At 37.3% G+C, this 23,210-nt stretch overlaps 3 protein-coding genes and 2 non-coding genes across 5 annotated transcripts; all 5 read left to right on the plus strand.

The window, feature by feature from the left end:
* Window positions 1-739: 739 nt before the first annotated feature.
* On the plus strand, window positions 740-811 carry TRNAD-GUC (transfer RNA aspartic acid (anticodon GUC)). The gene has a single exon. It is a non-coding gene; the product is annotated as a tRNA-Asp (tRNA).
* A 1,482-nt stretch (window positions 812-2,293) lies between these two features.
* LOC147532860 (uncharacterized) lies at window positions 2,294-3,558 on the plus strand. Its single transcript, XM_086645876.1, has 2 exons — window positions 2,294-3,443; window positions 3,494-3,558. The coding sequence occupies exon 1, from the start codon at window positions 2,382-2,384 to the stop codon at window positions 3,330-3,332; it is 951 nt and encodes a 316-aa protein (XP_086502002.1). The 5' UTR covers window positions 2,294-2,381; the 3' UTR covers window positions 3,333-3,443; window positions 3,494-3,558.
* A 1,829-nt stretch (window positions 3,559-5,387) lies between these two features.
* On the plus strand, window positions 5,388-5,777 carry LOC147532861 (uncharacterized). The gene has a single exon (XM_086649993.1). It carries the CDS (start codon window positions 5,388-5,390, stop codon window positions 5,775-5,777), a length of 390 nt encoding a protein of 129 aa, XP_086506119.1.
* A 10,031-nt stretch (window positions 5,778-15,808) lies between these two features.
* On the plus strand, window positions 15,809-15,880 carry TRNAD-GUC (transfer RNA aspartic acid (anticodon GUC)). Its single transcript has one exon. It is a non-coding gene; the product is annotated as a tRNA-Asp (tRNA).
* A 3,993-nt stretch (window positions 15,881-19,873) lies between these two features.
* LOC147532863 (uncharacterized) lies at window positions 19,874-21,478 on the plus strand. The gene is made up of 2 exons (XM_086649501.1): window positions 19,874-20,011; window positions 20,204-21,478. Exon 2 carries the CDS (start codon window positions 20,414-20,416, stop codon window positions 21,260-21,262), a length of 849 nt encoding a protein of 282 aa, XP_086505627.1. The 5' UTR covers window positions 19,874-20,011; window positions 20,204-20,413; the 3' UTR covers window positions 21,263-21,478.
* Window positions 21,479-23,210: the final 1,732 nt, after the last annotated feature.

A 23,210-nucleotide genomic window follows, 5' to 3' on the forward strand; every position in this document is an offset into this window, starting at 1 on the left:
TCAGATACTCAAATTTTGATTATTTTTTTTTCGTCCTTTGTTCATTTGAGGAGTAATGAAATAGTTCCCACCATTGTCTGACTTGTTTTTCTCACTTGTAATAGTCCGCTGGCGTCGAAAGGAACTATGATCCTTTTATGTACTCATCTTCATATCAGTTTTTACTTTCTGGGTACAATCCTTGTTGGCTTCTTAACTGAGCCAGGTACAGGGAAGTTGTGAGCCTAATTAACCGTTGTCGGAATTCATTCATAACATCTTTAAAAACAAAGTAGGACCTGCACCATAGATTTGATAGTCTCTTTTTCTTGAAGTTGTGAGCCTAATTAATCCGCTGTGGAAAATCATTCATAACATCTTTAAAAGCAAATTAGGACCTGCACCGTAGATAGATTAGTTGTCTATTAACTGAAGAACGATTAGGTCGATCAAAAGTTTAGGGACCCTAGGGTGGGCATACTCTCCAACCACTTTATCACTCTTCCCTTCTAACTTGGGTATCCAACATTATGGAAGCTATCCACTAAATAGTTGTTCTCTCTATTCCCGCTTTTTTGTAACTCGTAAACAACCTATCTTGATGATAGATAAAAACGATATTACCGGTTGTGGGCAGTAAGTAAATGTACAGGGTGATTGTTGTTTTCATTTTTCGCCTTTCCCCTTGGCGGAGAATTGCAACATAAGGTATATTCTTTATAAAAATAACTAGGACATTATAAATGCCTACAGCACCAAGGTCGTTGTAGTATAGTGGTAAGTATTCCCGCCTGTCACGCGGGTGACCCGGGTTCGATCCCCGGCAGCGGCGTCTCTTTTTCACCTTTTTGTGTGTTTCGAATCACACAACTGAGACCACAAGTGTACCTACCTTCTTCACTTGTGTTCTCTTTTGAGGTTGAATTTAATAGCTTTCCAATATGAAATTGTTTGCATGCACATAGTTTTTCGACAAATCTTAAGTATTAATTTCATGTTTATCATATTAGGTTTGACAAATAGAAAATGTTAAAATCGTTCTAGTTAGTTGTTCAAAATAGTTAGGTCTTTCAATCTGATTACGACTAGTATGATAAACATTAATGGTCTACAAAGACCTTCACTTGTGGACTTAATTCGATGATAATACGCTGATATAATTCAATGTTACCCTTTGCCCATTTTAATCTAGGTTGGTAGTAGGCATAATGTCTGTTTTTGAACTATTCCCCGAACATCTTTCTCATGAACATATGAATGTAACGTTGGGAAATTGGGCAGGTACAAGCACCTATGGCTATGGGTAGTGATGCATCTGGGTTGCTCAGAATTTTTTTTGTTGAGTACATGAAAGAAACAATAACAAAACACTAAGAAAGGTCAGACAAACCGACCACTCTCTATTAATCTTCCTTCGACGTGCCCAGTTGGCGATCTTGTCTGCTTTGAAGTTGTCCTCACGAGAAATGTGGGAGTAATGGATGCCTTTTAATGTAGGTTCCAAAAGACGAATTGGTACAATAATCGCCAACGATTGCCATTGGGTTGCGGAGGATCTCATAAATTTTCTCTTTGGCTGTAGTGTATTTAGGCAGAACTTCGTTAACCTCTCGTTCTCAAAACCAGTCCATGTCAACTAAAGAAAAGGAAACATCATGCATTCTTATTTCCAATAAGGGAAGTTTTAAGCCGCCTCTTGTAAGTGTTATTGGGGCTTCATAGTTATTGGTGCCTCCCATATTCCAGAAAATTGTTAATAACGCCTCTCTCAAAGCAGACACTCCCACACTTCTTTTCAAATTAAAATGGGTGGTCTCGAGCCGATTTAGTTACAGATTCGGCTTAAGTCCACCGATTTTAAAGAGCTTGAGAACTATTGGATACAACTTAAAATCAGTGGACTCATGCCGAATAATATTATAAATTTTGGCTTAAGTCCATCAGATTCGACTGTAACTTCAATTCTCGAACATTTGTGTTGTACCCGGTAGAAATCAAGCTAAATTTTGTAACAAAATTTGGTCCAAGTCCACTTATTCAACTCAAAATTGGAGTCGGTGACGCTTATAACCAAACACAATCTAACTAAATTTACCAAGCTAAAGGGTGTGTCGATAACACACACGGGAGGTGACTTTAAACGTAAGAAGGATAGCACACATTATGTGTAAATTAAATTAATGAGGAAAAACGGTTAGAAAGGACAAAGAGAAAGATATAGTTAGTTAGGGCAGTTAGAAATAGTTAGTTAGTTAGTTATGGTACTTGGAAGATACTGTATATAAATTCCTAATTGTGAGATTTTGAGAGAACCAAACTGAACTGATCAATAGATTGAGAAACAGAGAGGAATAGGAAAGAAGAGAAATCTAGAGAGAAAGAGAGAGGAGGAGAAAGAAAGAATGAAGAGATCAAGAAGAGAGAGAAATGAAGAAGATGATCATGATCGTGATGATCTTCAAGCACAATCAACAACTACCCCTGAATCAAAACCTGCAAGCTCCTCTTCTTCTAATCAGTCTATGAATAATGAGTCATCTATTCCTAAAAGGGCAATATCATCTTCAGAACCCCAAAGCTCAATTGGAGGAGGAGTTGTTCAACAACATCCATTAGTAAATGCAGCCAACGAGTATATGATGGAGATAAAAGGTATTTTTAAAAATAGTCGCCCTGATATATATCGAGCATTCATTCAAATCATGAGGGATTATCGTGCTAAAACGGTTAATTTCCAACAAGTTAGTGAGAGGGTGAAGGTACTGTTCAGAGGTCATTCCAACCTTATTATGGGCATCAATACCTTCTTGCCTAATAGTCTGCACATCCCTCTTGACCCACTCGATCCCATTGAAGAAGACGAAGACGAAGAAGAAGAAGAAGACGAAGACGAAGAAGAAGAAGATGAAGACGAAGAAGAAGACGAAGAAGAAGATGAAGAAGAAGAAGAAGACGAGGAAGAACAGGCATTAGTAAATGAAACCAACGAGTATTTGATGGAGATAAACCGGATGTTAAAGGACAGACGTCCTGATATACTTCAAGAGTTCCTTGATGCTAAGCTGAAGGAATTGTTCAATACTTCGGGCTTCAATACCTTCTTGAATCGTAGACTGCACATTGCTTTTGACCCACGGATGACTCCCATTGAAGAAGAAGAAGCACAGTCTCTGACTCAGAATCAAGATCAAGAACAAAACCAGCCTCTGACTCAGAGTCAAGATCAAGAACCAGTGATTCAGATTCAAGATCAAGAACAAAAGAAGCTTCTGACTCAGACTCAAGATAAAGAACAAAATCAGCCTCTGACTCAGACTCAAGATCAAGAAAGACTGACTCAGACACAAGATTAATGGGTATGGTTTAATCAGAAAATTGAAAGGGATTGATGGGGGGAGATTGTTAATTTTGAATCTCTACTGTTGTTTCTTTGAATTCTTCCATATGTAACAATTGACTCATTCGTAAAAATTGAAAGGGATTGATGGGGGGAGATTGTTAATTTTGAATCAAGAAAGACTGACTCAGACACTAACATTTCAGAAATTCTATACAATTAAATTTTGAATTTTCTTTTAATTTGGTTGTAAAAGTCAATTTGAATGTGTTTTGGGAGATTTTAAACTAATTATTGTTGTCCTGTGTTCGCTTGAAGGAGTATTGAAATGGTTCCCAGTACCATTGACTGACTTGTATTAGTCCGCTGGTGTCAACTAAATCACGGACGGATAGGACAATTCCTGTCTCTTGATTGTGTTCGCGCACTGAAATTAGTCTAAAAATATCGCAGATTATGTTGTTTGTCTGATCAACTGACAAATCGAACCATGTTGCATTGACATTGAAGGTCTCAAGATACGAATCTACAAACTTTACACGCAACCTAGTTCTCGTGTGAAAGGTGTATGTGTGAAAATGATACAACCTTTTCTCCTTTTTCTTATTTTATGGTTCTAAGATGCCAACAACCCTCCACTTCATTCACCTTTGGGTGTTCATAGTTTGTTGGCATTTCCCACTGGTTCGATTGAGTTTCATTACTCAGATGTTGTCAAAAACCCAAGTAACTAGGTATCTTACTCTTAATTAACTAGGGGTGCGAATGTTGCCCGCGAGCCCGAAACCGCCCATGGGTACCCGAGCCCATGACTGACCACGGGCACCCGCTAATGAATACCCATTGCGGGTAGATCCCGCCCGGCCTGATGAAATTTGGTGGGCGAGCGCGGGTAAAACCCCTTGCCCGACCTCCCGCCCACACCCGAGTCCGATAGGGCAAGCCCGATTGGTGTCTATATATACCCGCCCATTTGTGGTCCATTAGGAATCCTAAAAGAAGATATCCACTTCAAATCTTCAATAAGGCGAAGAGAACGTGTGCCGTTAGATGAGGGATCTCTAAGATATCGCTCATCCGTTAGACCTAGGGTTAATAACTCCACCACTGCCCTATTATATATACCCGTTCCCCCTAAACTTCTGCCTTTTCCACTTCTCTTTCTGTCGTTCTGGTACTCTGCTAGTGTTTCTCTTTCTTCTATTTCTTTCTCTCTAGTTAATCTTTCTCTCTATCTCATTCTTCCATGAGTTTTTGATATCTATACAAGATCTATAACTAAGACCAATACAAATTTGTAAACAAGATCTATTACTAAGACCAAATACAAGCATATATATATATATAAAACATTAAAAATCATTTGAAAGATGAAAGAAGAAATGAATTGATTTCCCTAAACAAACAAATAAAAAAATGATTTAGACTTGGATAAAGAACTACGCCCGATACCCGAGCCGCCCATTGCCTGACAACCCGACTCCTTTAGCGGGCTTTGGGCAGAGGAAAATTAAAAGTTACCCGCCAGATCTACCCGACTACCCTAATAGCCAAAGAGAAGATCTACCCGACCTGCGCCGAGCCCGAAGTGTTTTTACCCGTGGGCGCCCATACCCGCCCGATTCCCACCCCTACTCTTAACATATCACACACAAGGATCAACATGACTCGGTCAACTAACAACTTAGATTTGTATCTTATTGTATCCCTATAATATCTCCATTTACTTTCCTGTATATACAAATGTAAACTGGTTTATATCAATACCGGAGAATTAATTTGGTCTCCCCTCCTTCATCACTCGGTTTCATCCTCTCTCTGAATCTCGATCTCTCTCACTTCATAATAGACCATTTCGGTCTATTATATCACTCCCATTCTCTGATTATTCATATGGTATAAGAACTATAACGATTTTTTTAAATGACTTCTTCACAAGCTTCGGATATCAATGCTTCCGTCGTAAACATCTCCTTTGTTTGACGTTCACCACTCTAACTCTCCCACGACTGTATTAATCACACCATTACTTTCTGGTGATAACTATCCTTCATGGTCTCGAGCCATGAAGATGGCCCTTCGTGCGAAGAACAAGTTTGTTTTCTTTGATGGAATAATTCATGGTCCCACTTCTACGGATGAGTTACATTCGTGGGATCGTTGTAATGATTTAGTCACTAGTTGGCTTCTGAACTCGGTTGATCCCGATATTCGTCAATCCATTTTGTATGATGAAAGTGCTGCAGAAATATGGCGCGACTTACATGAGCGGTTCCATCAAACCAACGCTCCAAAGATTTTTCAACTAAAACGCACCATTTCATGTTTGAAACATGATAATTCTGATGTTTCTGCTTATTTCACGCGTCTTAAGTCTCTACAAGATGAAATCAACTCTTTGAATGCTATGGAACCTTGTATCTACGGACATGGTAAGTCTCTTTTTGAACGTTACAATTAAGACCGTGCAATGGAGTTTCTCCAAGGTCTACATGAAAGATTTTCCGCAATACGTAGCCAAATCCTTCTTATGGAACCTTCTCCGTCGATTCTTCGAATACATAGCTTGGTTAAACAAGAAGAGGTTCAACAAAACCTCTCTTATGACTCATCAATGGGCAATGAATCCGCTGCTCTAGTTGTCCATAACAATGGCTTCGGTTCTTTCAATAAAACCGATAATTCTGACAGTTTCGACAAACCTCAGACTAAGAGACAACGTCTCTTTTGTGACCATTGTCGTATGCATGGTCACCTGATCTCCACATGCTATAAACTCCATGGATATCCACCTCGAAGATCAAACCCTACTGCTGCCTCCGCTCAATCTGTTCCCGATTCCACGAAGGTTCCCCTAGAAACAACAATGTCAGCCAAACAATACGCCTACATATGCAACCTGCTGGCCCAACAACGTCCGTCTGAGGGCACCTCCACTGCTGCTCCTTCAACCGGGTCTCCTGCCCAACACGGCCATGATCCATCTATTAACCCAAAATGTAACTCCTTTTCTTCATGACCACCATCTTCATGATCGCCGCCACCTGATCCGAACTTCCCATTACCACCGTCACCACCATTATCAGAAGTTGGAGTAAAGTTAATATCAGAAACTCCATTTTCCTTTACCTTAAACAATATCATTTCCTCCATTGTAACCGTAATCTCGGCGGATTCAGTAGTTTCCGCCACCATCTTCGGCTGCAACGTACTCCCAATGTCAAACCGTTGCTTTTCATTCTTTGCTACAGACAACCTAATTCTATCGTACCTAGATGAACTGAATAAAGCCCTAATTTCAACTTCAACACGAGGTTTTAATTGCTTTGTCGAATCAAATTCACTTGAGAAATTAACAAAACTTGATAATCCAAGAGTAGATGAAAAAATCGCCATATTACTTTTTTAACTACTCAGAATCAGTTGAATCTGCTAAAACCCCAGTCCCTGAACAACGAATTGCTGCTTATCTTTCTAAAATACAAAGGGTTGTTTAATCCAATCTTTTGGTTGTTTAATAGGCAATTGAAGAACCCTCTTTTAGAATAATAACTCGTAGTGAAAACACAGTTAAGCTTTTGGGTATTGACAATCACTACTTTAATAGTCAAAACAATAGTCTTCTAGGTATAGATTCTAGAACTCTTTTCACTCATTCATGTGGCGAATCTCTCACAAAAGCCAATCCACAGGTTTTAAAGATATTTCATTGTTTAATCTTGTTTTGGTTCATTCAATTGTTGCTACCCAAAACCCATCTTATGCCATACTTCAAAGAAATTTTCTTTTCTTTTCTCCTCTCTCTAGATCTGTTTAGAGGGAGAGAAGGAAAAAAAATATTTCAGAGAGAGAGAGGTGATGAGATGGAGTAGAGAGAGGTGATGACAAGTTAACGGTGTTATAACGGTAATTGAAAAAGGGAGTCATCTGGGTATTTTTGATAAAGGGGCTAGGCAAGAAACCAGTCACAAAGTTGGCGGCTATTTGAGAAATACCCCTAAAAATAATGGTCCACATCGTGGTCAAATTTTGAAAAATCTTCGTCTTTTAGTGAAAAATGAGTCATTATGTCATCCTCTAAGTAACTGTGAATCTCCCTATTTGTAAACGATGTCATAGGTAAGAAAAGAACATGAAGAGAAACTAAATTAACTATCACACACAAAGACCCAGGAAGGACTAAAGTACCACTACTGACTGTAATTATCTTAAACCCTAGACACAATCCTTATGATTTATGAACCTAGAGCTCTGATACCACTTTATAACGTCTCAAATCTAGATTTCCACGTCGGCCGTCATGAAAACCTAAACTTAAAGAATTTCTCCGCAGAACAGTGAGCATATACGATATATTCATCAAAGAGACAAATAACATCAAACATGAAGCTCAATAGTGACAATAAATCAACTAACAAAACTATACCACGTTTCCAAAACTCAAATGATATCTCTAAATCATCGACACATACGTCGGACAAGATCAAATAAAAGTAAAAACTAGAACTTAGGAGATGCAACTACAAAACTACCTAAAGAAAGAAGACTGCTAAAAAGACTCCTCCAAGGGATAACTACGACTCAAGTAGGTGACACTTTCCGATTTTCTTGTCTTGAAAAATAATAGGTTGGGTCAGCCCAACAAGTAGATTTAGAAATGTTTAAATTAATAGACAGTTTCAAGAGCTACCAAAACAAATTGACAACCCCATAACATATAATGGTGTTCATAATAAGTATTCAAGTTGTGACTGTTAGAATAAAGTAAACCACATTTGTAACAAACAACCGAAAGCGATATGATAAGTTGGTGTCCACCGCGGGAAATCAAATCCTTCATCTGAACCCTCCCCATAACCCCCAATGTATAAGAGTGGGGTCCACAAGGCTACCCTTGTATTAGCGCCGATCTCATACGCTCTATACCTAGGTCGCACCTCTTACACTTTTGCCATGTGAATCCGTCAGTCGTCGCAATAAACATCTGGTAGAGAGGGTCAAACCAACTAAAAAACTCCCACAATCCTCCACCAACTCTATCACATCACACATTAATATCATCACACCACAACATACATAAATCGAAATTATATTCGACAATATATTATGACCTACTAGTGTTATACCAATAACGTTTTACAAGTAGTGAAATATGTATGATAATAACTTACAATTCTCCTATCATATTGAATTCAAACACATGTTCATGTATCTACATAAAGGATAGTGTCTATTAATGAGACATCTAATAATAGGAGTTATATGTTAAAATCATGGTAAATAAAGGGGTTTAGACCTAATTATTATCGTAGTAAATGAATGTAGCATGAGAATATTAATAAAGATTGTATGGTTCATAAACTATATGACTATATCATTAGAGCAAATTTCCTTCAAAATCTAACACAGATGGAATTCAAAGTGACCTAAAAATTGATTTTTGTAGAAATGATAAATCTACTACTTTTAATGTATATATTTGTTTCAAGAACCCTAATCTATGTTCAAGTAATACCAAGATCTAGGGTTTGTAGTGTCATCTAGTGGTCTAGGTTTTTCTATGAAAATAGCTATTCAAGCCATAGATAAATAGAAATTTGCCTTAATCCTAAGCAAAGCAAGCCCCACACCAACAAGATCAACAAAGAAATTCCACCAAAATCCCTTTTTCTTCCTCTAGCTTTCTCTCACTAGAAAACCCAATGCCTCTCTCTCTTTAGCTCATGGTTGTTATAGAAAAGATGAAGAGAAAAAGTGAGTTGCTATTTGGGAAAGTTAACCCTGAAGCTAAAAATGTAGGAAACACAAGTGGGACTAGTTGTGGTGCCTTACTATAGGCACCCCTTTCTAACACTCAAGGGTGTTACACTTTGTGGTTGGTTCATTATCATGCGTCGGTTACAGTTTTATCTAAACGAAAGATGGTACCTTTTTTGTTGTAATTAAAATATTGTACTTACATAATAGAAAGTTTTGTTTTGATAAATGCCTATCGAATAAAAATTTTGTTTTATATAATATTGTGATCTCTGAATTTTTTTTTTTTTTTTTTTTGTTGAGAGATGATCTCTGAATTTAGCTAGGTATCCTATTAAGCAATAACAAAAACAACCGCACATTGCAATACGGAGGCACATAAGTCAGTGCATCTCGCTTTATTCCCAATCACACTTTGTGATTCAACCTTTTTTTATTTGAAACCATTGATTCAATCTTTTTAGATAAGGTTCGTTGTGATAGATCTTTGTATTTTACATGTTTTTCCCCTACCATTCTAAACTCGAGGACTATATTGTAACGTTCATATTTGAAAGTAAAATTTATTAAAAAAAAACAACCTTAAATAAATGAGGAAAACGGTTAGAAAGGACAATAAGAAAGATTAATTAGTTAGTTAGGGCAGTTAGAAAATAGTTTGTTAGTTATGGTAGTTGGAAGATCTAGTATTATATATAAAGGCAACCGAGTGTGAGATTTTGAGAGAGTGTGAGATTTTGAGAGAGGAGGAGAGAGAAGAGAAATCTAGAGAGAGAGAGAGAGAGAAAGAGAGGAGGAGAAAGAAAGAAAGAATGAAGAGATCAAGAAGAGAGGGAAATGAAGAAGATGATCATGATCGTGATGATCTTCAATCACAATCAACAACTAACCCTGAATCAAAACCAGGCTGGTTTCGTCATCCTAAAAGGTCAAGATCTTCTTCAGAAGTAACATTAGTAGAAGCGAATAAGTATGTGATGGAGGTAAAAAGGATGCTTGAAACTAGACGTCCTGATATATATAAAGAGTTCCTTGATGTCTTGAAGAATTTCCTTGCTAAAAGGATGGATCGGCCACAAGTTATTGCTAGGGTTAAAGAATTGTTCACTGCTCACCCTAATCTTATTTTGGGCTTCAATATCTTCTTGCCTCGTACTCATCAGATCCCTCTTGACCCACTCATTCAGATTCTAGAAGAAGAACAAGAACAGCCTCTGACTCACAATCAAGATCAAGAACCACCAACTCAGACTCAAGATGAAGAACATAACCAGCCTCTGACTCAGAATCAAGATCAAGAAGTACCACTGACTCAGACTCAAGATGAAGAACATGAAAACTAAGCCTCTGAATCAACCTCAACATCAAAACTCAAGATCAACCATTGATATATTGTATGATTATGAAGTATAATCTTTGAAAAATTGGTCATCTACATTTCAATAATCAGAAAATAGAAAATGGGGGATTGTTCATTTTGATGAAGACAATAATGTCAGATTATGAAATTGAAGTTCAAAATGTTTTGGGTACCTTAGGTCATCTATGTTTCTAGCTAGGTTATTTTACATTCTCAGAATCTCTCTATTACTGTTAATTACTACTATTTTGAATTTCTTTTGGTTGTAAAAGACAATTTGAATGGTTTTGGGAGATTTTAAACTACTTCTTAATGTCGTGCACCGTCTAATAGATTGTCTATTAACCGAAGAACGATTAGGTCGATCAAAAGTTTAGGGACCCTGGTGTGGGCATACTCTTCAACCACTCTATTTCTCTATTACTGTCAAATGTGGTTTCACTTTTCTCTTTTCCTGGTCGATTGGGAAGTAATATTACTGGTTGATTGTGGGTTTTAAGTAAACGTACAAGGTGATTTTCACTTTTCTCTTTTCCTCTTCATTGTTTTTTTAAACAGAACCCCTACCCTAACCATTATCTTTATCCCGGCTTCTCCTGATATTTCTATTACTCTCACCTTGTACAACTTGTCATGATGATATATAAAGCAATATTACTGGTTGATTGTGGGTTTTAAGTAAACGTACAAGGTGACTGTCGTTCTCAGTTTTCACCTTTCCCCTTCATGGAGTACTCAGTCAGTACTGTAGATCTCAATAGATTTTCATGATTCCATGGTATATGTTTTTTTATTTCCGTCAAGAGAACTTCATTGTTTTTTTAATAGTTCAAGCGTAGTTAATTCAGGCAGCCAGGTCGTTGTAGTACAGTGGTAAGTATTCTTGCCTGTCACGCGGGTGACAAGGGTTCGCGTCTTTTTACATGTGTTTCCAACTTACACCCACAGTTGGGTAAACCCAATTACCAATGATAGAAGGGGGTAAACTCAATTACCAATTAGTGATGAGAGAGTAAGCTCAAAAAACTCAAGGTTTAAGGGCGCCTCTTGTAAGTGTTATTAGGACTTCCCAGTTATTGGTGTCTCCCATATTCTAGAAATTTTTAAAAAGAAGTGTCTCAAAGCATACACTTCCTTACTTTTCTTCAATTTAAAATCGGTGGACTCGAGCCGATTTAGTTACAGATTTGGCTCAAAGTTCACCGGTTCCAAAGAGAACAATAATTATTGGATAAAATTTAAAATCGGTGGACTCTGATCGATTATGGTTACAAATTTTGGCTCAGGCCCATCAAAGTCAAGTCCAATTTCAATTCTCAAACATTGGCGTTGAATCCGATAGACCTCTTTGGTCTGAGTCCATTGATATCAACTCAAAACATTGGAGTTGAATTCAGTGGCGCCTATAACCAAACACAGTCACACTAAATTTACCAAGTCAAAAGGAGTGTTGGGGTGTCAATAACACTTACTGGAAGCGGCCTTAAAACTTGAGGAGGTAACACGTAATATGTGTTCGATAAAAGACCATCCAAATAAAGAACACGAAAGATTTGGGGATATCGAGGAGGATACCACGTATTATGTGTTCGATAAACTTGGTTCCTCCGAACCTCTATGTCAAACGAAACAGAATAGGCTTTATGTGGGGTAGCGGAGGAACACTATCTGCGTAACAAAGTTTGATAAAAAGAAAACTAAATTTAGTTTTCTTTTTATCAAAACAATGTAGTTCTATGTGTATGATTTTTTGCTTGTAAATGAAGGATATGTCTTTTCGGTCTGAAGTAATTTCCTTATAAAAGAGTGTCCTTCGACCAAGATGGCAATGTGTGCAATTTGGCGAATAGGATAATGACGACTTTATCCTGAAGATCATCTAGTTCAATCGAGTTAGGGATCATAATGCTTAGCTAGAAGTCAACTACGATCGTCAGATCACTTCGGTAATACGTGACTAACATAGACCAGATCCTATAACGGGTTACACCAAAGAGTGGTGGCTTGAACGAAGATAATTGGTTATAGGGAACTTAGCAAATAAATGGATTAGATTCAACTAAACAGACCCAAAAGGTTCGGATAGGGTTCGGACAAAGATAGAAATAACTGGGCCCGAAAAGGAGGCCCGGGAAGAAACAAAGGGGTCGGTCATATGATGGTCGGCTGGAGAATGGGTCGGATAGACGAAGCCCCATAAGGGGGCTGATCTGGCTAGCCATAAGAGAAGGGAAACCGTGGATGGAATTCATTCCATCTAGGTTTCCGAGTCAGGAAAGGTTTTTGACTTTATCTTTTATGTGGTCCATATTGGATCCTAGTTTGAATAAGACCAATTGGAGTTTCTCTATATAAGGACTAATTAGAGAACATAAAAGGTGTGAAATTTTCTCAAAAGAAAATCAATCTCTCAGACATCCAGAGAGAGGGATTTTAGAGAAAAAACTCTCATTCTATCTATCTAGTCAAGAAGCAAGGAGGTCTTCTTCTCAACCTTCTTTATGGTTCTAGCTGACTAAAGGAAGGGAGTTCAAGTTAACATACTCGGTGTCTAAAGTAGAGGAGCTAAACTTTGAAGCTCTTGATCTTCCGAAAAGGCGTCGGAATCGAAGTTCGAGAGAAAGTGAATAAGGTATTCTTCTTCCCGTTTTAGTTCGTCTTTAGTTCTTGCATGTGATCCTGGAAAATAGTGTTAGACATACTAGATATCTGAGACTTCGCTAACAACACTAGGTGACACCAAAATCCAACAGCAAATACTCAGGGCAAATAGTATATAGCAAAATCAATCATTTAGATTCATCTAAAATAAATAAAAAATTATTTAACTTAAAGATCATTCTGGTTCAATCCTCCAAATTTTCAAACACCCCACAACCAACTGCAATTAACAAAGGCCGCGGCTTTGGGGAATAAAAAAAATTCTCCGGGGAATAAAGACTTAGTCAATCAAGATTGACTTAGAAGTCATATTTATTGTTTAGTCCATAAATTCACTTGATTGAATTTTGTCCCCTAATCTTCATCACCACATTTCTTTTCTTTCTCTCTCCTTCTCTCTTCCACTCTCCTCCTCCTGCTCTGCAGTTTAAGAATAAAAAAATAATCCCTAATTGAACATGCAACCAGGAGATTATAAAAACACTCCTTGCTACCCATATTACTTCACCTTCTTCCACAACAACCAAACCCTAACCCTAAATAATCCTTAATAACTAAGGGTGGTTGCTAATTTTGATGGGAGGAAAAGTTGACGCTTCTGGGAAGGATCATCATTTGGTTTTTCTCTAACTCTCTCTCGGGCTTTCTATCTTCTTCATTGAACAAAGATAGAACAAGACCAATGAAGAGGATGAAGAAAAATGAACCCCAAACCTGCGACCCTTTAATGAAGACAGACAAGGATAAAACTTCATCGAGTTCTTGGTAGTCATGGTGATCTAATGGGGGCAGTAAAGCACACCCCCTAGTCTCTCTCTCTCTAAATACACATTAGCCTCTTTAAATTTGGATTTCTTTCTTTCATTCTAATTAACTTATTAAAATTGATTTAAAGGGAAATATACCTCTTCAGTCACTTTGGGAGTGCTATACTGCCCCTATTAGATCACTTTGGATTTCTTTCTTTCATTCTTTCATTCTAATTAACTTATTACACATTAGTCACTTTGGGTCTCTGTATGTTGGATTGGTGGGAGTGCTACCTCTTCAGTATCCTTTTCTAGGGTTTCAATTTATGTTAACCAATTTCAATCTATTCATGTGAAATCTCATGATTTTATTTTTGATCTGAAGTTTTGGGGTCCATTTTTATTCGTCGAGTTTATTGATCTTGTTCTATCTTGGTTTGTCTCGGTGAGGAAGAGAGAGAAACAGTTAAAGAGAGAGGAAGAGAGAAAAACAGGATGAGATGATGATTAAAGGGCAAAAATCAAAAAAGTTAATTTTCGGACTCAAAATGGAAATGCCCTGTAAGTCAAATCTAATTGACTAATTTTTTTTATTCCCTAAAAATTTTTCTTTATTCCCCAAAACCGTGCCTTTAACAAAATGACAGAAAATTTAAGAAAGGAGTGTGAAGACTCGTTTTGAGGGGGGTGGGCAGACGTCCGCCTCGGCCCCCACTAAAAAGGGCTCGATCCCCAATAATAACTATCGATAACTGTAAATTATATATGAGTAATGTTTATGACTCAACATTGATATGCTTGTCTTGTATTTAATAGGGTTACAAATATTCTAGGTGTCATGGTTTTGTGGAAAAATCAACCTTGTTTTTAAAACTATTGCCAATCAAATTTGGATAACAAATTAGACTTTGTGAGTATGAATCTCTTTCATGTTGTTAAATTTTGTGTACCGAAGTATTTATATGGTTTTCAATTTTATACCAAAATAATTTTCACAACTTTTCAAGTTTAATGTTACCCTGTTTTGACATGAAATCCTATTTTACATGTTTCCTCTATCATCTCCAACATTCATTATGTTTTATTTGATCATCTAAAAGTCTCACTACTTAGAGCATCTCTAATGGAAAAGTCAATCTTAGAAACTCAGAGTGCCACATAGGATTTTATAGAGTTTTATATATAAAAATCTTCTCTAATGCAAAACTCAACTAAGATCTCAAAGATGATGTACCGAGGGTGGAATAGAGATATCTCGAGATTACTCTATTTCTAAAGTGTCCTCTCAACATATCTCTAAATGTCACACTCATCAATATTTGAATCTAAGCCAATAGAAGTCGACTCTTCGTATACAAAATAAGTACTTATTCGTTACAAAAATAACCATGTCACGCAAGTACAAAAACAAATTTACCGTTCGGCATTGGAGACCTATAAGGACTGAAGATCTCTATATCTGACATCTAAGAAAGAGAATCTCTATAGTTGGAGGAATGAGCAATGTCGTCCATTTGAAAGCGTTTAATTTTGAGAATTCATCATCATCTCCTCCCCTGGATGTGATAGAAAAGTTGGTGTCAACACCAGCCAATACCTTCAAAAGCCCCAGGAAGACTGCAAACATATGAGCAGAAACACCTCCAATGATCTTAGTTAAAATATTGCTTGTATACCAAATCAAGAAACTTTACTTAGAAATTAATTGAAACTTTACTAAATAGTTGGACATTTTTGGTTTATTTTTGCACACTCTTACTCTACCCTTCTCTCTATCCCCGGTTTTCTGTAACTCGTAAACAACCTGTCTTGATGATATATAAAAACGATATTACTGGTTGGACAGTAAGTAAATGTACAGGGTGATTGTTGTTTTCATTTTTCGCCTTTCCCCTTGGCGGAGTATTGAAATAGAAGGTATAATCTTGATATAACAAGGACATTATAAATACAACCAGCACTTAGGTCGTTGTAGTATAGTGGTAAGTATTCCCGCCTGTCACGCGGGTGACCCGGGTTCGATCCCCGGCAGCGGCGTCTCTTTTTCACCTTTTTGTGTGTTTCGAATAACACAACTGAGACCACAAGTGTACCTACCTTCTTCACTTGTGTTCTCTTTTGAGGTTGAATTTAATAGCTTTCCAATATGAAATTGTTTGCATGCACATAGTTTTTCGACAAATCTTAAGTAGTAATTTCATGTTTATCATATTAGGTTTGACAGATAGAAAATGTTGAACTCGTTCTAGTTAGTTGTTCAAAATAGTCCGGTCTTTCAATCTGATTATGACTCGTATGATAAACACTAATGGTTTACAAAGACCTTTACTTGTGGACTTAATTCGAGGATAATACGCTGATATAATCCAATGTTACCCTTTGCCCATTTTAATCTAGGTTGTAGTAGGCATAATATCTGTTTTTGAACTATTCCCCGACCATCTTTCTCATGAACATATGAATGTAAGGTTGGGAAATTGGGCGGGTACAAGCACCTATGGCTATCGGTAGTGATGCATCTGGGTTGCGCATAATATTTTTTTGTTGAGTACATGAAAGAAACAATAACAAAACACTAAGAAAGGTCAGACAAACCGACCGCTCTGTATTAATCTTCCTTCGACGTGTCCAGAACGCGATCTTGTCTGCTTTGAAGTTGCCCTCACGGAAGATGTGGGAGTAATGGATGCCTTCGAATGTAGGTTCCAAAAGACGAATTTGTGCAATAATCACCAATGATTGCCATTGGGTTGCGGAGGATCTGATAAATTTTCTCTTTGGCTATAGTGTATTTAGGCAGAACTACGTTAACCTCTCGTTCTCAAAACCGGTCCATGTCCACTAAATACAAGGAAACATCATGCATTCTTATTTCCTTAAGGGGCGTTCTAAGGCGCCTTTTGTAAGTGTTATTGGGGCTTCATAGTTATCGGTGCCTTCCGTATTCCGGAAAGTTGTTAATAGCGCCTCTCTCAAAACAGACACTCCCACGCTACTTTTCAAATAAAAATTGATGGACTCGACCCGATTTAGTTACAGAGGTTGAGAACTATTGGATACAACTTAAAATTAGTGGACTCATGCCAAATATTATAATAAATTTTGGCTTAAGTTCATCAGATACAACCATAATTTCAATTCTCAAACATTGGTGTTGAATTCGGTAGAAATCAAGCTAAATCAAGCTAAATTTTGTTACAAAATTTGGTCAGAGTCCACTGATTTTAACTCAAAATTGGAGTTGGTGACGCCTATAACCAAACACAGTCTAACTAAATTTACCAGGCTAAAGGGGTGTCAATAACACTTACGGGAGGTGGCTTTAAAGCATAAGAAGGATAACACATTATGTGTTCGATAAAAGACCATCCAGATAAAGAGCACGAAAAATTTTGGGAAGATCTTGAGGAGGATAGCATGTATTATGTGTTCGATAAACTTGGTTCCTCCATGTCAAACGGAACACAGGAGGCTCTTTGTGAGGAATTGGACGAACTTTGACTGCATTTTTAACATGGATAATCAATTAAATTTAGTTAAAATGTTTCAACAAAAAAAATTAAATTTAGTTCAAGTGTCCTGCTCATTATTCCGGACTATTAGTATCAACAATAATCAATTGAGGCCTTGGGCAAACGGCCCAAAATGAGGGGAAGAATAAGGACCGGGCCCAAGGCAGTCCGGAATTAAGGATCAGGTCCAATGTGTCAGCCCCTTGAAACTGGAAAACTAAGAAACCTTTCAATTTCTATGATATTACGGATTTGCCATTAAAAAAAAAGCGCGAAATTGACCCACTTTTTCGTCAAAATCTGACGTCCAGTCAGGTTGCGAATGACTGCTCCACGCCAACGTCACTTCTCCATTATCTCGAGCCCACGCATTTCAGTTTTGGAAACCGGTCACTCTCTATCTCTCCATTACTCCATTACTCCTGAAAGAAAATCGCTCACTTCTCCATTACCCCATTAACCAAAAGAAAACCGCTCACTCTCTCTCTCTAAAAACCATTTCAAAACTCTCAAGTTGTTCTTCATTTCGTTAGTGCAAGATCAGTGAAAGAAAAACTCTCAAGTTGTTCTTCATAAAAGGTAAGTTTTCTAAAAAAAAAAAAATTAGGTTTCCTTTAACAAAAAGAAAAACCCTAAATCTGAAGAAAAAGAAAAACCCTAAATCTGACGAAAAACCCTAAATCTTCCTTCGAAATCTGTTACAAATTTAACTTACTGTTTGCAGATGGTGAAGAAAAGCACAAAAAAATCCTCACCAAAGAAAATCCCTACTGAACCAGCAACGACGAGGTCGAAATCAGTGAAAGAAAAGAAGATGAAAGAAAAGCAACCAACAAGAAGTAGCCCAAGGGGGAAGATGACGGTACATGATCCAGTATTCTAGGAACTTTTTAGTTCCCATGCACAAAGTTTTTCGTTTTACTTTTTGACAAAGCTTTGAAATATTTTACTGTTAACATCCTAACTCTTTTTAGTTTCATGTAAATGATCCAGAGGTCTAGAAACTTTTTACTTCCCATGCACAAAGTATTTCGTTTTACTTTTTGACAAAGCTTTGAAGTATTTTACTGCCAGTTTTATAATGTCCGTTTTATAGTTTACAGTAAATAGATAGTTTACTGTCGGTTTTATAGTTTACTATAAGTTTATTCGTTCCAAAACAGACAAAGCATACCTGTACGCTAGAAATTACATAATGCACTGTCAGTTTTATAGTTTACTGTAAATGAATATGTTTCAAAACAAACAAAGCATAGCATACTGTACACTATACATTACATAATGCACTGGCAGTTTTATAGTTTACTGTAAATTGATTTCTTCCAAAAAACACAAAGCATACCATATGATAAACAATACATTACAAAAACACTGTCAGTTTTATAGTTTACTGTCAATTGATTTCTTTCAACACTCACAAAGCATATCATACTGTACACTATACATTACATTATGAACTGTCAGTTTTATAGTTTACTGTAAATTGATATGTTCCAAAACAAACATTCATAGCATACTGTACACTATACATTACATAATGCACTGGCAGTTTCATAGTTTTCTGTCGGTTTTTTAATTTACTGTAAACTTCTTTGTTCCCGCAGGAAGCTGAACCACAAATAGTGAAGAATACCAAAGGAAAGAGGAAAGCCACCCAACAACCAGAGGGTCCTCAACGAAAAAAAAAGGCTCCATCAAAAGCTCAAGGAGAGGGAAGTGAACAGAGCGGAAAAGAGTTGAAAAACCGACCCGACAAACTTAATAGCAAACTGTCAAAGGCATACAAGTGGTCCCTTCGTAAAATTTGGGACCAAATGAAGACAACTTATTTTAAGTTGAGTGACAGACAGAAGGAGTTGTTGGATGAGACTCCTTTCAAATACCTATTGAGAGCCTTCAATGACAACAAGCTGGAAATGGCAAATCCCGTTCGTCCAAACAAAGCTATCTTCGAATTACTCAGCCTTTACAATACCAAGACTGAAAGATTCACACTGGCAGGAAAAGAGCTTCAACTGACACCAGAGGATGTGGCCCTCATCCTGGGCTTGCCAATGGAGGGGGAAATGGAAGATGTGATACCCAAAACCAAGGTATTAAGGCAACCGCAGATTGACTTCTGTATCAAATATTTCGGAGAAGTACCTGGTTATGTGACATGTCACTCGGTATCCGATGCTCTAAACAAAGCCGTAGACGATGAAGATGTGGATGATATGGATATTGTCAAGCTGGTAATCTTATCACTATCTGCTAATCTACTCTTTGCTTCGAGTACTGGTTACTCCATTCCCCCAATCTTCCTCAACTGCTTGGAATCGATGGAAACCATAAAAAAAATATCGTGGGCAAGAGCAGTGCACGGGTACATGATGGACAGGATCAGTTGGCACCCACATGATCCAATCAAAGCTTCTGGATGCCTAATTGTCCTTCCAGTAAGTATTATTTTTTTCACCACACTTGGTATATTCAGTGACATTTTATTGGTTATGTAATTGTTTTTATCTCTGAATAGATCTGGTTCTGTGAGCATACTCTATGATACGATAGAATAAGCAAGGTTAAGGATGAAGTGCCTCGATTGGTGAGATGGTCTTTGCAAGAAATCGATAAGACCTTCGACGACAAAATTCAGAATCTTATAGAGGACCAGGTAAAATTCTGCATCTAATAGTTGAAAAATATAAACGGTAGTAACAAATTTACAGTCTGTGTTTTAATGTATAAACAGGTTTATAATGTACTGTCAGTGTGGTAATTAACTGTCAGTTTTCTAATGTCTTGTCAGTTGTCTAATTTTCAGTAAGTTATGTTACTTTCTGATGTACTTCTTTAAATCTTGCAGGTATATGAAAGAAGAATCTGGCCAGAAAATGATATTGAAAGTAGAATTTTGTTAGAAGGAGAAAATCCAAAGAGCTTAACCAATTTGTTGAAAAGAATAGAGAACCAAGAAAGAGAAATCTCCCTTTTGAGACAGGAGCTGGCCAAAGCATGCGAGGAAAGCGACTCAGCAGTAAAAGCTTATTCCGATGTGCTGCAATCAAAAGATAGAATGGAAACAGCAACATATGAAGGGGGTCCAAGTCAAGAACAGCTAGAACCTGAGGGGGAAGAAACTGCGCAAGCAGCAAGGGAGGAAGAACAAGAAGAAAATGTAAGTGAGAGTGATGGGAGGGAAGAGCAGGATAAAGGACAGGAAAATATAGAAGTGGAGAAGGAACAAGAAAGAAGTGCAACTGATAGTGGTGAAACTGATAAACAAGAAGAGGGTCAGGATAAAAGTGAGACAGGAAAGGATGAGGAGAGCAATAAAAAAGGAAGTGAAACTGAAAGTGAGAGTGGAGAAGAAGAAGAAGAGGAGATAGAGAAAAATGAGGGGAACCAGGAAGGTAAGAGTGATAGTGAAAGTGAAAGTGGTGAAGAAGAAGAGGCAGTGAGAGTAGTGGAGAAAAAAGAGGTCAATAAGGCAGGGGAAAGTCAGATAAGTGAGAGTGAGACCAACAGTGAGAGTAGTGAAGAAGAACAGAGGGAGATAAATGAGGGTAAGAAGGAAAGTGACAGTGAGAGTAGTGAAGAAGAAGAGACAGTGAGAGTAGTGGAGAAAAATGAGATTACTAAGGCAGGAAAAAGTCAGATAAGTGAGAGTGACATCGACAGTGAGAGTAGTGAAGAAGAACAGAGGCAGATAGATGAGGGTAAGAACGAAACTGAAATAAAAGAAAAAAATGGAGAAGAAAGTAGTGAAAGTGATGAAGACAAGACTGAAAGTGAAGAAGAAACTGTGAAAGACGGTCAAGCAGAAAAAAGTGAGAGTGAAACAGATGATGATGATGAATCGTCCGAGTCAGAGGATCATGCAAAGAAGCAAAAGCATGCCGGCAAAGGAAAAGGCAATCTCTAATTTTCGATTACAGTCAAACTCATTTCAATCAAAGTTAAATAGTACTAAAGAGTAGTTAAGGATAGGAGGTTATATGACATGTTTAGTGTTAGTGGTTATCGTATTAAAATAGCTTGAACAAAGGTACTTTATGACATATTAGGTGGTTTCCTTTTAGTGAAGGTTTTTATGAACTTATGTTTACTTTAAGAGAACTTTAATTCATGTTATTCTGCATATTGTTTAACTACATGTTACTAAACGGGTACTGGGATTGAGTTTACTGATCGGGAACTTTACAATGCATCCTCAGTTGTTTTGTTACTTGTAAATTTGAAAATATCAGTGACATATATTAATTCCCGATTACATAAAAACAGATAAATACAAAGAGAAGGAGGGAAAAGATGAGAGAGATGAGCTCTGGGGCAAGGACGTTAATTTATCGAGCGACGATGACTCTTGGCTTCAAAGGATTCATAACAGAGAGGAAACACTAAAACTACAACAAAAAGATCAATTGTTAAAAGGTAAGATTCGCAATTTTTTGATTCAAGTAGATGAAGTTTATGTTATTATAGTGATTATAAATTATTTAACAAACCTAATCTCTAACATTGTATTAAAAAAATGTAGCAAGTGAAGAGAAGGGTAGTACAATCTGCAACAACCAACTAACGGAACCAAGCTTTGATCTGGGAATTGACTGCACACAAATAGTGGTTTGGACACCACCAGAAGTGGGGATCAGCAAACATAATACTTCAGATATTTTGCAGACACCACCTAATTCTGATTTTGCAGATATAATCAAAATGGGCAAAGAGTCAGTCGAAGAAGTGCTAAAGAAAATTGTTTCCCCTCCAAAGAGAGTGGCAAGCAAAGGAGAATCAGGGTCAAAGGCTCTTCAGAACTCTCTTATAAGAAGGGTGAAGCAAAACCCACGTGTGCGGAAAGCGACATTCAAGGCAGATAAGGGAAAGGAAATTGTGGCTGTGAAATCCATGAATTTAAACAAAGAAGACAAACAGAGCTTAGGGGACTGGAAAATAGGAGGGCTTTGGCCTTATGTGCTTCAGAAAGAAAGACCTCTACTGCTAGAGTTCTGCCAGAAAGGCTGGAAAAAGTAAGTTTCTTGTAAATATTTTAATTTATTACACATTTGAATGTGTCACGTACATTATTGAATGTCTTGTAAATTATGAAATGTACGGTACAGACTGGAGGTGTGGAAGAAAGATAATGAACACCGTCTAACTGGAAAAGAGTTAGATGATCTAATGATGTATAGAGAGTGCGACTCTCAAATCATCGATTGGTTTGCAGACCATCTTCACAGCAGGCCAGATAACAAAAGCAAAGAGATCATATTCTTGTCAGCCTTGATCTACGTAAGATTGCTTCGCACTTTTTGTATTGTGTTACTGTCAAATATTTCTTAAAATGTATTATTGGTAATTTGCAGACGTTGATCAACCAGAAACGGCACCCCGATACAATAACTGCAAATTTGCAGACCAGAATTAAGGAGCAGTTTATCAAAGGCCATACCTCAGTGTTGTGTGTTCCAATTAACACACCATACACCAATGATGCATACTATGGTTACCACTGGACGCTTCTGGTGTATAGGTTCCATGAAAATGATTGGATACACTATAATTCACTAATCAATGATCGACAGCTCGCTCAAACGTGCAACAAGAATGCAAGGGAGTTTGCAATAGTCCTTGCAGATGTGTTAAATGAATTGAACTACGGACGAAAACGACTGAAGAAAAAGATCCCATTTTTAAGGGAAGAAGAATGTCCACAGCAAGGGAAAGAGTAAGTCCCATTCACTGTCAGTTTTATAATGTCCGTTTTATAGTTTACTGTCAGTTTTATAGTTTACTATAATATGATTTGTTCCAAAACACACAAAGCATACCTTACTGTACACTAGACATTACAGAATGCACTGTCAATT

Source organism: Eschscholzia californica, unplaced genomic scaffold, assembly GCF_041429995.1.
Source record: "Eschscholzia californica isolate CP2 unplaced genomic scaffold, dmEscCali1.0.p SCAF_6, whole genome shotgun sequence".
Taxonomy (NCBI): domain Eukaryota; kingdom Viridiplantae; phylum Streptophyta; class Magnoliopsida; order Ranunculales; family Papaveraceae; genus Eschscholzia; species Eschscholzia californica.

Coding starts and splice junctions, on each gene's coding strand:
- LOC147532863 (XM_086649501.1), top strand. CDS start 20,414: ATGGAAACAGCAACATATGAAGGGGGTCCAAGTCAAGAACAGCTAGAA.
- LOC147532861 (XM_086649993.1), top strand. CDS start 5,388: ATGGCCCTTCGTGCGAAGAACAAGTTTGTTTTCTTTGATGGAATAATT.
- LOC147532860 (XM_086645876.1), top strand. CDS start 2,382: ATGAAGAGATCAAGAAGAGAGAGAAATGAAGAAGATGATCATGATCGT.